Below are 18,137 nucleotides of genomic sequence, written 5' to 3' on the forward strand. Positions count from 1 at the left end.
ACCCCTAGTCAAAATCAACCAGTTGACAAGAGGCACTTTCCTCAGATAAGTCATCTTAGAGAATGCCTAGAGAGCGAGCTAGTTTAATTAGAAGATGTTTTGGGTAAGATCAGAACGGGGTAATTGGTCCAGTCTGATTGCGTAAAACACACTGAACCCACCCTCATGTAACAGCAAAACAGGAGAGTTACTTGACTGACAGAGCAATTGGTTCTTGAAATTTGATAGTGTTATTTTCCAATGCCTGGATTTCAATTATAACATCACCATTATCTAAATTTCAAAACTTTACAGTTAAAAACACTCACAAGAATTGATTGTTTAGGTGAAGAGGTTCAGGCTTTATAAATAACTATTTCTAAATCAATAGTAATTACAATTTCCTGCATTCTTGTGACCAACCTCACTAGTTATTAATAATGAGAATTTGTTTTCTTTCCTCCCACATTGCACAGGTGATGCAAAGAATCTACGGCATGAATGTTCAACTGTGCAGAAGATCAAATTGGAAACGAACCCCGATCAGCACTATATGTTTGAGTGTGAGCATGAGCTTCACTGCACTCAGCTTCCATTTTTTAGTCATAAGGTGAGCCTTTGAAACTATGCATGCTAAAATACCTACGTCACTATGTTTAAACTATTGCCTCTCTCTCTTACTGCTGTGTATTCATTGCATGTTTCCATCGGGGATCATCCTTTACAACGCGGTAATGACACCGCAGTGCCATTACAACGCAGGTTTCACAACGCAAGTCGTTACCACGACTTGCGCTGGCGGGCGCTCTAGGCTAAGGAATAGTAGATTTACTATTCCAGCACCTTCCCTACTGTACGTAGGCTGGTGTTGGAATAGTAAATCTTACTATTCCTAAGTCCAGGACCCTACAGCGCAAGTCATGGTAACGACTTGCGTTGTAAAACCAGCGTTGTGATGGTCTGCTGTGTTTTATACCACCTTGTACCGTCATACATCCGTTTCCATCTAATTCATAAGGTATGAGGCTTTGAGGTGTGAATAGGTTAACAAATGGTTTACTCAGCTCTCTTGCAATATCTTGCTATGGTACAGAGGATGTCAAATTTACCTGGAGCTGTGGACTTTGAGATACTATCCACATTAGGTTTTACCAAAGAAAGACTAGAAACTACCTTTCTGCTAGTTGCTATATTTTCACATTGACCTGAAGTTTGCCTGCAGGCTATTGAGATTATCTCATTGCTGTTTACCAGGGGCTGAATCACGCATTGTCATTATTTGCGTTGGGTGCACCTTTTAAAAGGTGTGCCAGGCGCAAACAATGACAATGCACCCTATTACGATGTATGCGCTGCCCCCAGGGCAGCCGCAAACTCATGCTGCCCCCAGGGTAGCGCATTCATGTGAAAACACAGAGCTGCAGCCGCTCAGTTTTTTGACTGTACAGTCAGCAACTTGCTGCACTTTTAAAGAGGATGTCTGGGGGGACATAGGCCCTTCTTACTCCCGTCCAGAGGGCTGCTCTCAGGGGGCGCACTCACAGTTCGCCACCTAGCAGGTGGCGCACTCACTATGAGTGCACCCCTGTGAGCTTTGTTGCCTCTGCGCCCTAAAGTGGAATATGGAGTGGGTGCAGAGGCATAGGAATTCCCTCATTTGCATAGGGCATGCACTTTAAGTGCGCCAGCGCTATTGGTATTGCTGAAGGGGAGGCATAACCTTCTGCGCCACCTTCTGTAATACCAAAATGCCACAGGGGCGCACAAACCGGGCACTACCGCCTGTGGTGCCCCTGGTGCACTTATTGGAATACGGACCCAGGTCCACAAATCACCATACATATCTCTAGCTTGTGATTGATTCATTTCATATGTGTAAACAATGTGAACCAAGGAGTGTCAAAATAAACAACACATTTTTAGCACAATTTCAGCCCTGATGATGTCCCTGAGGGGACGAAACGCGTAGGCTGTAGCAATTGGAAAATAATTTTTGCCTTTGAAAATATCTATGAATGACTGAAAATTGATTCTTCAATGCAAGTGGATGTTTTGAAGCAAAGAAAATAAAAAAGACTGTTGGATGAAATCATGAAGCAAGCCTGCTGAGAATTCTTTTTCTTCAAATGAATAGCTGAAATTGTGCTAAAAATTAGTTGTTTATTTTGACACTCCTTGGTTCACATTGTTTATGATTTTTTGTAAGTGGTTGGTTGCGGTGGGCCACTCCAAGTAGTAGTGTCACAGCAATTATTGAACTAAGTGATGTCAAATTAGGATAAAGCAATTAATACATCTCACTGTGCACAAATTAATTCCCTCATCGCAGAGCTAAAGTTTCATCAATTCATATGTGCACTTCTACCTATCACCGAACAGTGTTTTCAAACAAATGAAGGGTTAGAAGACGATCCTATAAAGGTTTCTTTATAGCAAATATATTTTTCCTCGCTTACAATACATACCACTCCCACCTGGATCTGCTTCTTACTTTCACATGAATAGGCAATTAAGTAACAGAGAATATGGTAACAGCTGAAGCAGTTCAAGTGTGAGGCCCCTGAATTAACACCACATAGTGATGTTGGCCCTGCAGTAGAAGCCTTTTTGCATTACAGATGCCTCTTTTGCAATATCCAGTCTGTCTCTACAGATACAGATGGCCTGTATTCACAGGTAGGTGGTGCCCCACTTCTGCTCTGTGGCGCCCCCTTACTTCCATTCCAAGGGAAAAGTGAGGCACAGGTGTGCACACCCCTCCCCGATTGCATCTTTCTCTTTTGTGTGCACATGTACATATAAAATATAATCAATAAACGGTACTCTAAGTAAAAACATGCAAACCGTATGATTCTTGTGTGGAGATTTTTCTCTTGATTTTCCCTGTGGTTCCTACTGGGTCAAGCTTTGGCCATCCTCCTAAGCGCATCTATTTAAGGATGCTGAACCCTCACTCACTTAAAGGTGGCATGCCTCATCATAGTGCCCACTCCTCACTCATGGGGACTCATTCCAATGTGAGTGGGCTCACCTCTGCAGTAAAGGTCTCACTAGCTTCAGGTATTCATGGATTTACTACATTATCTCAAAGTGTCCTAATGATGTGAGATGAGTGAGAAGCAAAGACTAGGTCATTTTGGACCGCTAACTTAATTACTTCACATATGGATTATCCAGCGCACATATGACCTTAAGTTCAAGATGCATTCTAAAGCAATAATTGTTTAGACCTATGGGTAAAGAACACAGAAGGCCATCTTAGTGTCAGCCTCTGCATCAAACCAAATGATCGTAAAACCCTTCTACATTTCCCTATCGCACACCTACGCTCCCTAAAAAAAAACTTACGACATGGCCAATTTCTTCATATTCGAAGAAACTGAACATGAAAGGACGAATATTTTGAGAATGCTGATACTCTGTGTTGGAAACTTTTGGAACAAGGGTGCCCTAAGAGATTGGTAAAAAAAAACATTTAAATGTGCATGGCATACACCTCGTGAGACTCTGAGGCGTGACAAAACAAATACTGGCATCAGCCCTCACTTAAAGTAAACAATGATAGAGAGTAAAGACAGGTATAAAATCTTCAAATTGCACAGGGAAAATTGGATTCCTCCCATTTGTCTTTTTTAAATGTCCTGCAACGTAACAGAAATGTTGACAATTCTGCATCTATCTTGTTTCATTTTAATTAAGGAAGGATAAGTCAATGCAATAGTAGTTAGTGATAGGCAAAGGACTAAGGGGGTCATTAGGAGTCCGCCCGCCATCCTATCGGAATTCGGGACCGCCCGCCATAAGGGCGGGGGTCCTGTGGGGGGTATTAGGATGCGCCCGCCACAGTGGCCGGCGCATCCTGCATTTATAACATTGTGGCGGGCGGTGCTCTCAGCACCGCCCGCCATAATGCTATAAATGCATGTATGCATTTGCATACACAAAGCGCCAGGCACCTCGAATGCCTACCGCATTGTATATCCAAATGCTGGGGGGTACCACAGGTACACCCCATGTGCACCCCCCACCTTGCCTTCACTTCGGGGGCCTGCAGAGGGCCCCCGAAGTGAGGACCGCATGCCGATACCGCCACGGAAAGGCATCTGTTCTTGCCCATTGTAATATGGCTGGCGGTGTCTGATAGACACCGCTACCATATTAAACCTTTTTCGCGACTGGGGCGGAAAAGCGGCGGACGGTCTTTCCATCCGCCGCAGTCCCCCCCGCCATACTAATATGGCGGGGGGCATTTGGCTGAGGATGGCGGGCGGATTGCCCCCGACAGGCCGGCGGTGGCTACCGCCAGCCTGGCTGGGGCAATCCGCCCGCCATCCTAATGACCCCCTAAATTAGATGAATGAACTTATGTCCTGATTTATATCTTAGCTGTATCTATACTCCATTGCAGCAACGACTTATTATACATGTCGCCAAGATAAAGGTCTGCCTGCCAAATTTAATAAAAATGAGAGGACCGTAGTTTCAATCATGGTGGAGACTACTCTGTCTCCACCGCGAATGAACCCCACTGACAGCCCTGTGCACTAAGCGCCATTACAGTCAGACCTATAATTCTGCCCATCTAAATGGATTGGCAGAATTAGTGGTCAATTTTCCACTGTCACTGCCAGGGAAAGCCTGGCGGTAATAAGTAGTGAAAACTGGTAAATGCTCTCCTCGCCATGGGAGAGAACATCGTCCCTCGAAATCTGCCTTACCCAGCCCCACTGCCCCACCGCTGTTATCTGCACATACAGTGGCTGAGCTATACGCTGATTTGATAGAGCTTTCAGCTGCCACCTTAAAAAACTGCTTTTTTATTACCCGGTTACACTGGATGTTAAATCTTTTGATCCTCACAGTAGTGTTTCGACTCCTTCTTTTTTCTAATGGCCCCTCCATTAAAGTTGGCTTGATAAGAACTGTATCAAAAAGTAGCATTCATGCAGGGAAGTGAATGAGCATTTATATATCGACTATGGCTCTTTTTATGTACGCACCCCTGCTTTGTTAACAAGCACAAAATGATTATTCATTCTTCAATTCTGAAAATGCTCTTCCTCATTTTTTCTGGCTTGGAAAATTTCAATCACTTTAACAGTAATTAACAGCATAAATTCAGAAGATAGTTTGCAGATCTTCCAAAGAAGTTTCCTTAATTTGCTGTTAATCACATCTTTCTGCTAGAAGAAGGCAGCTGCAATCTTTTGGAGAAGACTGATCACCTGGTCTTAACATAGCTTTGTATCCAAGTGGATTAATTAAATATTATGCAGGCTATTTTTCTTTGATCCTTATTTTTGTACTGGGTTAGTGTCTAGATGCCTTGTGAACTTTTGCGTATAATTAAAAGCCTTTAGTTATGGTTAGGATTGTAAATTAATACTTATACTTTGCTTTTCTTTTTTGTTTCTGTAAACATGTATATTTTCTAAATGTTGTATCAATTACATTGTATGCTTTGCACGTGCAGTCTGTGTGTAATTAACCACTTTCTGTTCTATAGTTTTACCACTGCGGACATTTTAAGCAATAGGACCATTATTTGTGGAATCAGGTTAAACTTAATTTTTGTAAATAAGAAGTATTTTTAACTATATTTGCTGTAGGGAAAGAGAATTACTGGCAACTTTTTAAAACGTGTTACGAATCTGTTTTGAATGCTCCTTCTGACAATCCGGACACTGCTTCCATTTTACAATGCAGTTACAAAAGAAGAAAATCTGGCTGTCAATTTTACATGCTGCTATTTATTTAAGCAGACGAAAGCTTAGACCAATAGGTTCTTAAGCACTTTGTGTCTTAATCACAATATTTTATCATATTGTACATTTTCATAGAACATTTTCTTCATGTCAGAGTCAAATACACTTATATTACAGAACGACTGTAGTACTTTGAAAGTGCATAAAAAATAATGTACAAAATAAACATGTGTGATCATAAATCTTATGAAAATTAATAAACAAAATGCAAAATTACACCAGCAAATAGTTAGTACAAATGAAAATAAAGCAGTTCCTTAAGGCCCTATCACTTGCCAACATTCAGGAATCTGTCGCTACAAGGGATATATGCTACTCTATGGGGTACATGTTGAACTTGAGACCCCCTATAGAGGTAAAAAGCCTCTCTTGATGCCCTTTGTAGCCAAATGAGTAAGGAAATGCTGACGCGTTTCCAGTCCCGAATAGAAATCATGGGATTTTTGTCAGGGCTGAAGAATGGTGTAACATGCAGATTAAAATTAATAAAAATGAGTTACCTCAAACGGAAGGGGGCCTTTCTTGTGTATGTATTTAATTACCATACTTACGTAAATATGTAGTATATATCCCTTGTAGCGGCAGATTCCTAAATTTTGCCAAGTCTTAGGGCCTTAAGGAACAGCTTCATTTTCATTTGTACTAACTTTTTGCTGGAGTAATTTTGTATTTTGTTTATTAATTTTCATATGATTTATGATCGCACATGTTTATTTTGTCCATTTTGTATGCGCTTTCAAAGTACTACAGTCGTGTAATAGAAGTGTATTTGACTCTGACATGAAGAAAATGTTCTATGAAAATGTATAATGTGATAAAATATTGTGATTAAGACACAAAGTGCTTAAGAACCTATTGGTCTAAGCTTCCGTCTGCTTAAATAAATAGCAGCATGTAAAATTGACAGCCAGGTTTTCTTCTTTTGTAACTGTATCCAATCGTCCTACCTGGCATTGTTTGGACGAAACCCCCCTTGGTTTTCTCCATTTTACAATGCAGCATTCAGTCATACTTCATAAGCATTGAATTTAAAATCAGATATTTCTATTTTTGAGACCACACGCTGGTCTCTAATGCCACCTTCACCTGTGCTGAGGTCAAGCCGATTATGAGGAACTACAAGTCAAACACTTTTGACCTCTACATTAAATGAAGGGCTTCTCCTGTGAGTCACTCTCACCTTGTCTCTCACCTTCTCTGTTTCACTTTCTCCCTCACCCTCTCGCTCGCTCTTCCTCTCTCACTCGCTTTCTCTTCTTTTCTGTCTCCTCTTTTCATACGTTGTTTTCCCTCGTTCTCTTGCTATGTGTTTCTTCCTGTCTCTTTCTTTCACTCCTTCGTTACCTTGTCTATGTCTCTTAACCTGCCTCTCTTTTCTCTCTCCCTTCTTCCTCATTTTTCTGCCTTAATTTTCTCATTATCTCTCCCTACTTTCTGTATTTTTCTTTCTCATTATTTTCCATTTCTCCCTATCTCATATTTTCTGGTCCTGATTCACAAAGGTAAACTTACACGTTTGTGTAAATGTACTATTTTTTTCAGTATTCACAAACTACAAGTTTAATTTTACTAAAGGTAATTTTACAGCTGCAGAGACTGCAATCAGGGCATGGAACTCCACAGATAAAAAGATAGGACAGACTATCTTTTTATGTGTGGAGTCTCCGCCACAAGTGTGGAGTCTCTGTAGTCATAAAATTACTATTTGCAAAATTAGACTCGTAGTTTGTGACTTCCAAAAAGTAGTAAACTTACACAAAAGGGTAAGCTTACCTTTGTGAATCATGCCCTCTGTCTCTATCTCATTATTTCAACTTTTCTTCAATATTACCTTTCAATTATTCTACCAATCTCTCAGTAGCTGTCTATGGGCCAGAGGTACAAAGCATTTTTCGCAATCATAAAAATGCATTTTTAAATGTAGTGATCCCATTTTATCAACTACTAAAATAGGATTGCGACCCCATTATGATTTGGTAGTTGGAAAAGGTGTGCTAGGGGTCTCTTCCGAATACCGATTCGGTATGCAATCTATCAATGTTTTGGGACCGAAATCTGGGTACAAAACTTTTGGAAAGCTGCCTTCTTTCAGCTGGAGTGATACTCCCTCTTGGAACCCCTTCCCATCTGTGAATGATAACAAAACAAAAGATTTCTCGGGGAATAGACGGCTGCCTACTTTTGAACAAACCTAAAAAAGATATTACACTTTTTTTTTAATGCAGCACCATTTGTTTGATGGAAAACTGCTTAAAAAAAAAAGTTTATCGAAAAATGATCACTGATGAGGTGGGTTGGCAACTCTAGCAAGCCACCATTTGGAGTGAGTTACAATTTTTGATCTACATTATTAACATTCATGAGGTAGATCAGATTACAACCAATTCCGAATTGGAAATTCACAAACCAACCTATTGGCACACTGTTCAGTTTGTAAAATTCGTTACTGGTCACAAAATTACTGTTCGTAAATTGAGACTAGGACTTTGCGTTCATTAAATTGTACATCCAGCCATATGTTCTTTATGCTATTGTTCCCTCCCTCTCTCTTTTCTTCTTTCACTCTTTTTCTCATTCTGAGCCTCGCTCTCTTTCTCGTTTTCTCGCTCCCACCTTTTAAATACAAAGTACATATATTCCCTCACCTAATTATCTCATTCTTATATAGTAGATATTCCAGGCCTGCCTTCTCATGTTTTCAATCTTATCTTTAGCAACATTGTTAAACTTAAAAGACTAAAATGAATAAAACATGTACATGTTTTCCTTTACCTTGTGATAATGTTGGAGGACACGGGCTCCAAATACTTTTTTACATGTCTGCTGCCAGTGGTGCGCCCTCTGCTGGACACCAGGGGGAGACAAGGTCACACAGTACAGAAGGATGTGCTCTTCTCCGCAGGTGCTGCTGAAGCATGCCGAGAACGTTTCCCATCTCCACTCCCAGCTGGAGGTGAGCTATGGGAAGCACTGGGATGAAATCAATAACAGGAGAAAACTATTGATCAGCCAGACCTTCAGAAATGACTCAACTTCGATCCTAGCCAACTACATCATGGAGGTAACAGCAGCAGACTTTTAATGCAGATACAGAGCGCAGGCTGCGTGGGTAATAAAACACTGCAATGGGAGAGTGAGCGTCAAAGTGCCAAGGGTCCGATTCACAAACTATACATAAAAGGCGGTACATGCGCAAAGCCTGATTTAGTGCTAAGCACGTGCGCAAGCTGTGACTTTTGGATCATTCACTTAAATTTGGGCGTTTGCCTGTAAGTTGTGCATTGCAGCACAGTATTAATGATCGTGGCTTAAGCCAGGAGTCCTAGTCCTTGGGCACACTCACTGTGATGTGTAGGGTTGAGCAATCTAAACAAAATTCCAATTATTCAATTTTTGTTCATTTTTTCTTCTAAATCAATATTTTACCCATACATGTCATTCCTTCTTTGATGCATCTTGTGGGTATGAGCTAACTTGGAAGATGCAAGGGCACATTTACTAATTTCTGGCACAGTGCTGTGCAGCAACCAAAGTTGTGATGCTGGTTTGCAGGAGCCGGGCAGTGCCATACCTGCTAAAATATGGCACTGCTACTCTCTTCCCTCGCACTGGCGCACAATTAGGCTACTTAGCGCCACACGCAGGCCATAGTGCAAATGTGTGTGTGTTTGATGTCTAGCATAGGGTTCGTTTTCGAAGCAAACCTTTCAATGGATATGTGCTATACAGTGCCACACGTATGGAATTTTTGAAACGTTTGGAGAAATTAAAAGATTTCCCCTACTTAATAGTTAGGTGGTAATGTAGGAATGCCCATGTACCACTCATGGGATGCCAACTCTGTAAAGTAGCGTAAAGTGCTAGTTGTGTTACATCACAACAAGATACTTTCCAGTGCAAATAAAGTTTTGTGCTGGAAAAAAGAGTTCATTAACACTTTGCACCTGTTTACATCTCCCTTTGTGACTTTGTATCTGCACAAATTGTTGATAAATCTGCCCCAGTGCTAAATTTGTGCCAGTCGTTGCTGGTGCTGGGCTCCGGAATTTGTTTGACACTATCAGATCTTGATTCCAGGTTCAGATTGGAGCTTTGTGACTGTTGAGTGATGGGATTTGTTCTCGACAGAGGAAAGTACAATAGACCAATATCCTCCAAGCAACAGATGTTCTGTTTGCCTTGGAGGTTGTAGTGTGGCATGCGAACATGCTAGAGTGCCTGACACATGCAGGAAATTGTGTGCATCATAGTGCTAGCAAAGACTGAAAAGTGGCAGCATAGTCTTACAAGAAGTTGTGGAAACATCTCAGGAGTCTGTGCAGGAACTCTCTTGCTTAACCTGGGTGATACCTGCTGTTATTTCTTTCATTACTGCAGTATTCCTTTGTAAGTAGCCAGTGGCCCGGAAGTGCAATCAATCGACTATTGTGACGTCGACAGGAAGGTCACAGAAGTGTTTAGCCAGTGGAGTTATCTCACTCTCTCAATTGCTAGCAATGCCTATGAGTAACCGTGATAGGAAGTACAACATTGGAACCCCCTAGACACTGTAATTCTTTATTTATTTGAAAAGTTTTATATAGCGCTGGCTAGACCCGGAGGTATCGGAGCGCTTTACATGAGACAGGACATTGTTTCAGAAAATTGTTACATAGTTACATCGGATCACTGAAATAATATCGACTGCCAAAATATCGACTACCCAAAATATCGAGGAAAAAATATCTACAACCAAAATATCGAGTTTGTATGTACAAACAGGTAAGTACAAAATTATCGAGTACAAAATATCGTTTACAATAATATAGTTGTAAAAAATATCGACTTTAATAAAAACAATGTTTAATTACATTAATATAAAACATTAATTACTAAAATATAATTAACAATACTTAAAATAACTTTTAATAATTAAATAATTAATGAAAGTAAAAAAATAATTTTTTTAATCATATTTCTTAAAACATATAAATATATAGTAACAAAATTTAATTAAATAATAGCCAATATTATTAACGTACAAATACAAAAGAGTAAAAATTACTATTCCCACTGCAAAGAGTGCAACAGTGGATATATGACGTTACAACGCAACTTTTACAACGCACTACCATTACAACGTAAGTATTGGTAAGTATATAATAATTTTTTTAATTTAAATTATTTAAAATTATTTAAATATAATTTAATTTCATTTCATTTCATTAAATTAAATTAATGTAAATTTAATTTTACTTTATTTTTACACTGTACCCCAAAACCCCAAAACTGACCCTGAACCCTAAAAAAACCCTTTACCCAAAAACCCAAAACTGACCCTGAACCCTAAAAATACCCCTTTACCCAAAAACTAAAAACTGACCCTGAACCCTAAAAATACCCCTTTACCCAAAAACTAAAAACTGACCCTGAACCCTAAAAATACCCCTTTACCCAAAAACCAAAAACTGACCCTGAACCCTAAAAATACCCCTTTACCCAAAAACCCAAAACTGACCCTGAACCCTAAAAATACCCCTTTACCCAAAAACTAAAAACTGACCCTGAACCCTAAAAATACCCCTTTACCCAAAAACTAAAAACTGACCATGAACCCTAAAAATACCCCTTTACCCAAAAACTAAAAACTGACCCTGAACCCTAAAAATACCCCTTTACCCAAAAACTAAAAACTGACCCTGAACCCTAAAAATACCCCTTTACCCAAAAACTAAAAACTGACCCTGAACCCTAAAAATACCCCTATACCCAAAAACTGACCCTGAACCCTAAAAATACCCCTTTAATTTAACATAATTAGCAATGAATCAATTAAATTAAATTAATTACCAATTACATTTTAAATAATTAACAAATATTATTTAATTACCAATTAATTAAATATTACTACCAATTAATACATTTACATATTTAATAAATAATAATTAAATTAATTCCCACCCTATTCCCCTATAAACCCACAACCCGCTACAGGAAATACATTATTTTAATTTACATAATTAGCAATTAATAAATTAAATTAAATTAATTACCAATTAAATTTTAAATAATTACCAAATAATATATAATTACCAATTAATTAAATATTACTACCAATTAATACATTTACATATTTTATAAATAATAATTAAATTACTTCCCACCCTATTCCCCTATAAACCCACAACCCGCTACAGGAAATACATTATTTTAATTTACATAATTAGCAATTAATAAATTAAATTAAATTAATTACCAATTAAATTTGAAATAATTAACATATATTATTAAATTACCAATTAATTAATTATTACTGCCAATTAATACATTTACATATTTAATTAATTATAATTAAACTACTTCCCACCCTATTCCCCTATAAACCCACAACCCGCTACAAGAAATACATTATTTTAATTTACATAATTAGCAATTAATAAATTAAATTAAATTAATTACCAATTAAATTTGAAATAATTAACATATATTATTAAATTACCAATTAATTAATTATTACTACCAATTAATAAATTTACATATTTAATTAATTATAATTAAATTACTTCTCACCCTATTCCCCTATAAACCCACAACCCGCTACAGAATAAAATTACACAATAATTTAAAAAAATCATTAATTAAAAATAATTATAACATAAAATGACACTTTTCACACATATTATAACATAAAAACACTATAAATAATTACATATTATTTAAAAAACGATATTTTTTACTATCTAGATTATATACTTGGATATTTTCACTTTCGATATTATTTACAGTCGATATTACTTCACTTACCTTAAAAACGATATTTTGGCTGTCGATATTCTGTCCTGTCGATATTTTTTCCAAACGATATTTAAAACTCGATATTCTGTCCAAACAATATTTTGGAGTCGATATTATGTCTGTGCACCAGTTACATCCAGTACAGTTACCAGTATATGCTTAGGAGAAAAACGTGAGCTTACACAATATTAGATATTGGCGCGTAGCATATCCAGGACAAACGTCAGATAGGGAATGGAAGGTATTGGGGGAAAGGTAAACCGGGGAGAGGAAAACAGACAGAGTCAGGTAGATCTGAAGGGGGAAAGTACTCCAAGGGGATCAAGGCAGCCTGTATACTCTCTCTCTCTCTCCCTCGTTTTCCTTCTTCATATTTGCCTGATTAGTTGAGCAATGGTGATAATATCTGGTCTCAACTTTCTGGCAAAACTCCCAGAAGAGTTCCTCCTGCTTGTCTACCTTTAATTTAATATCGACTCAGGCACCATCGGACCCTCCGTCTCACATGCACAATCTAACAATTTTCATGCAAACTTATAAGCTCATTTAATATTTTTATTAGATGTCTGACATTGTTGGTATGTGTATCTTCCAACTGAGCAGTCAGTTTGTATTCTCACTTATGTCTATCTGTGCTGCAACCATTCCCCTTTTGACCTACAAGGGAACTGTGTGATCCAGGAGGTTTATTTTTATTTATTTTTTTATTTGAAAAGTTTTATATAGCGCTGGCTAGACCAGGAGGTATCAGAGCTCTTTACATGAGACAGGACATTGTTTCAGAACATTGTTACATAGTTACATCAGTTACAGTTACCAGTACATGCTTAGGAGAAAAACGTGAGCTTACACAATATTATAAGATATTAGCGCGTAGCATATCCAGGACAAACGTCAGATGGGGAATGGGAGGTATTGGGGGAAAGGTAAACCGGGGAGAGGAAAACTGACAGTCAGGTAGATCTGAAGGGGGAAAGTACTCCAAGGGGATCAAGGCAGTCGAGGATAGAGACAGATAAAACCGGGAAGAATTGTGAAATACAATATCCAATGTCAGGCTGGGTAGGTTACGGCTGAGGAGGTGACCCAGAGCCAGGATCCGCTATAGCTGGTAAAGACAGCTTCACCGGACAACGTCCAAGGGTACTCGGACTTCTCTGTCAGTACAGTTATTGTACAAATTCTCCAAGATGTGAAAGATGTGTGGTCTGACCGAGTGGTAAAGGGACGAGGCTACGATTATCTGATTCCCCACTCTTTCTGGATGGTTTCTGCCTATTGCTCATATAGGGATTCATCAATCTCGGCTTAGTCTGATCCTCACTCGCTTAGCGCCAGGATGCTCCTTCTGGAGTGATAGTTGCGCTTTATAAGAACGCAATTCAAATTCAATTCAAATTCAAATGATTTACTCTTTTGATTGTGTATCCTCAGTTTGCAATGCTTGCTGTGACCACTCCTTTGCAAATCCCTCGATACTCTGAATGCTTAGTAATGTGTCCCCATTGTTAGTGAGAAGCCCATTGGGAATTCCCACTTTTTCACTCCCAGTGTAGTTTTACAATTTCAGAAGGTCCAAAGTTATGATAGATGCTCACGCAAAGGAATGCTTGTTCACCCTCATGTATAGAAGAATTTGTGTAGTGTTTGAGCTCTGTCAACATGTATTGCGTAAGCCTGCTCTGGTCCTTTTATCCTTTTTTGAAACAACCCTACATAATTAGTGAAACTTTAACATGTATTCCGATGCACTATGATGTTTGAAAAACATCTAATGTAGCTGCTGGGAAGCAACATTGCGTGCTGCCATGAAAGGTTTAATCTGAACATATGAAGACTTTATATATATTTCTTTGATTATTTGCGTCTAGTTCATACTCCAGATTCCAGAAAAGCAGGTGAATTACAGAACACTTCTACAGCATACCCATAACCAAAAAGGCCACTCAGAAAGCAACACCCACTTGAAGGTGCAGTATAATAACCGCATGCCATTTGTGGCTGGGCTGCAGTGGAAAGACAGCTCTAAAAACCAGCTCAGCAAGTGGGAAGGTAAGGACATTGGTAAATTGTATCCTCTTCTTATTCCATATATTACTGCAGAGCACAGAAGCCCTCTGTTTCATATATGATCACACAGGCAAAATCCAAACCTACTTTCCTTGCCTCTTGGGGCCATGGCTACCTTGTTACGCCACTGAGTCTAATCTTTCGCCTGTCTTTTGGTGTTAATATTAACATTTCATCTATCATTATCTTTTCAAATATTTGGTGGAATGCACTTAGTTCATTTGCTCATTATTATTTTCCTTAAGATTTAATTTTGTTTTACTATTACATTTACCCCCACATTGAATTACATTTTTTTTAGCAGTTTCATGTCATGTCATAATTTATCATGGTCATGTTGTAACCAGTTTAGGAAAATTGTGCTAATAAAACAGGAGACATTTGGCAAATATTTGACATATTTAGATGCAAAGTTTTCATGATCACCATATTTACCCCCAGTACGAGTGGCCCAGTAAATTGCGTTCCCTGTTTGGTTTAGGGTCACAATTATTTGTTTTTGGGCGTTTACTGCACCCAGTAATCACAGGACGTGATAAAGTACAACCCAAGCAGTTACATTTAATTTTAACCCCTTCGGTGCTGATGACGGCTCCCGGTCGTCGTCAGTTACAGTGGGTGTGTGCTGATGACGGCCGGGAGCCGTCATGACCACGCCCGCGATCGGAATGTGCCGCACAGGCGCAGAATTCCGGCCGCAGCCAGGGGGTTAAAGTTACATTTCAGCAAGTCAAACCTGCTACAATTCAACAGTTAAAAAAGAAGTTTGAGGCATGCTCATTTTGGTGTGAAGATCACCAAGTTCCACATTCATATAGAAAAGACTTCTAATAGTTATTTATTGGCTCCGATAAATATTGGCTCCTAGGGTATCGGTTTTATAGGGTCATTTTCTCATTTGACTGTAATATTTATTTTTGCACAATGCAATTTCATGAAAGTAACTATGGTCATTTGCATAATATAACATTATTAAACTGCAATCTCTTCTCTTTTTGATATCAGGTGCTTTTAACATGGATACTCCATGGCTTTACCTCTACACTGCTTTGAAAGCGCACCAGCTTCAATGGTTTTCCTACCTTTACACTGTGGAATTGACAGCAGGAAAAGCTCTTTCCATTAAGAACATGGTGATGGAAATGTTCTGCAAAGACAAAGGCAACGAGAAAGAAGGAAAACTTCACATTTACACTCCCACAGCGACATACCTGAAAGTCAGTAACTGCATAATTTGTTTCTTGGGTAAATGAATATATGTGATTTGTACTGGGGCAGAATCAGGAGTACAGCTATGATCCTGAAAGGCAAAAGAATTTCAGGTTTTCAAGGATCCAGTGATTTTGTGACTGGAAATTCTTTAAAGCCACTATGCTACTTCTCTGCTTTCAACTCCATTTTGTTGTTTCTCGAGTACATTTTATTTGTTTCCTGCAAAGGTGACAGTGATGTGAAGTATGCCTGTAGTGTCTTAAAGCGTTGAAGATCCTGACCATTAGATCAAAAGTAGGGCCAGTGTACTGGATGACCGTGATGGATGGAGAATATAGAACTACTGCTAGCTTTTTAAGCATTATTATATTCCTCTGGGAACTGAGTTATGGGTCCAGGCTTGACGCTAAGACTGTAGCTCTACAGAGGAACCTTAATGGTAGACGTATGCAATGTAAATGTTGGTAACATAAACTAATGGCAAAAGGCCTCGTTAGCCAGAGAACAATGAATTATAGATATCTAGTCAGTGGATTCTGTAACTTTGAAGAAAGTATTTTTGTGAATTTGCGCAAAATTAGATATGGGTGTGGGGTACTTTTCTGGCACATTATTACCACATCTCACTCTCCTCTTTTCACACCCAGATGTGCATGAATTTTACTTTATTATTTGACGGAGAGGATTTTTGCTTTCCAAAGATGTTTTCCATGGGTGATCTGGCCTGGTCTAGAAAATGCTTCCGCACAGCCCTGGAGCTTTCACCCACTCTAAAGTCCCTCAAAGAAAAGTGGTCGGTACCCTTCAATGGAGAGTCACAAGAACTTCATTGGCAGGAATTTCTTCACTTTATATTTAATACAAGGACAGCATGAGGTTCATAAAATAAGATCTCTGCTATCCAGAAAGTCGTAAAATGTGGATAATACCATAAGATCCCTTTAGTCCTGCAAGGCACACACACATGGTTTGTTACCTAAGTTCTCTACAACTCTGCCTGGTGTACTTTAAGAGGTCTGCAGCCATGTCAGGTGCTGTATGTCGGCGATTCTCTGAGAATGCCTGCAGCACTGTAAGATTCAAAATTAAGTTTATACTGCCTTGAACATCTTGAGCCCTGATAGGTACTGTATAGGCTTTGCAACATGTTATTTTGCACCTATAACATGTAAAGTATATTGGTAATTCCCTAAGAGCTGTGAAGCCATGATAGGTGCTGTACTCAGTTAATGCCCTGAGCCCTCACACTCTGATAGTTACCCTGACATGATAATACCCTGAGATCTTTACGGGCTGGTTATATGCAATATGAAACTTGAAACCTAAGATCTCTTGAGACCTGACAGTTATAGTGACTGATTCATACCGTGAGGTCTTTGCAACTCACACAGCTACAGTTCAGAGGGTATCCCTGAGATCTCTACAATTGGGTTAATACTGCAATACGTCGGGACCTATGGCAATCATGGGGGGATGCCACACAGAGCCATGTAGTTAAGATTTTGGGTATTGTGGTTCTGTTGGACTTTAAATTTGTTGAAGGAATATTTAAGGGAAGTCCTCACTCTGAGACACACCACAGATGAAACATAACAATGGCATACACAACCTCACTTTGACTGAGGACTCTTTACACATAAGCAAACTAAAAAATGTTAGCCGTCCTGCAGCAAATCGAGCACCGCCAGGAAGAGGACTTTAGAATCATACTATAACATGAGGTGTTACTTGTTATCATATGATGATTCCTTGCTAAAAGAATCCCTTTTTTGAGGCAGCATTGCTTCTCTAAATAAATGTGCTAAGCTGAAATTTCCTGGGAAAAACCAGAAAGATCCCGATGCCCTGTGCCTGAAAAACACAAGTGCAGGGAGGTGAGAATGACAGGTGGGAGTGCTGGAAGAAGAGCTGATGCCATAGAGATCCAACTACCTGGAGTTTGCATCCAAGCCGAGTGTCACTGAACCACAGCAATGCAATTCTAACATCCATATTTGAGCAGGTGGAAGCCAGTTATGCTGCAGAGACTCCGCTTTCTGGAGAGGACTCAACATCCCTTCCCAGCACCATTACTGGTGCACTACTTTGACTTCCACCTGGGTGCATCAGGTCACCGGAGTAATACAGTATTAGTGAAAAAGAGGAGCTTGTCGGTACACAAATTTAAATCAGACCTGTGCCCAAAGCCCTGGGTTGTGCCACATGACAATCATCATTTCCCGAACACAGCTGCCTGGATGAATTCCACACCCACCAACCAGTAGTGAGGAACAGACCTGACCACCACCTGTGTGTGGGACCTAACAGGGAAGTGATTAGGTGAAGAGAAGGGATGGT

General features: G+C 39.2%; 1 protein-coding gene across 1 annotated transcript in view; it reads left to right on the forward strand.

Annotated features, from left to right (window-relative positions):
- Positions 1–18,137, forward strand: part of LOC144784068 (uncharacterized) — a 1,315,621-nt gene that overhangs the window by 636,760 nt on the left and 660,724 nt on the right. The window contains exons 26-29 of the mRNA XM_078662758.1: positions 456–589; positions 8,647–8,805; positions 14,390–14,570; positions 15,594–15,805. Coding sequence (XP_078518884.1) covers positions 456–589; positions 8,647–8,805; positions 14,390–14,570; positions 15,594–15,805 — 686 coding nt within the window. The remainder of the gene's footprint in view (positions 1–455; positions 590–8,646; positions 8,806–14,389; positions 14,571–15,593; positions 15,806–18,137) is intronic.

This window comes from Lissotriton helveticus, chromosome 10 (assembly GCF_964261635.1).
Source record: "Lissotriton helveticus chromosome 10, aLisHel1.1, whole genome shotgun sequence".
Lineage (NCBI taxonomy): Eukaryota > Metazoa > Chordata > Amphibia > Caudata > Salamandridae > Lissotriton > Lissotriton helveticus.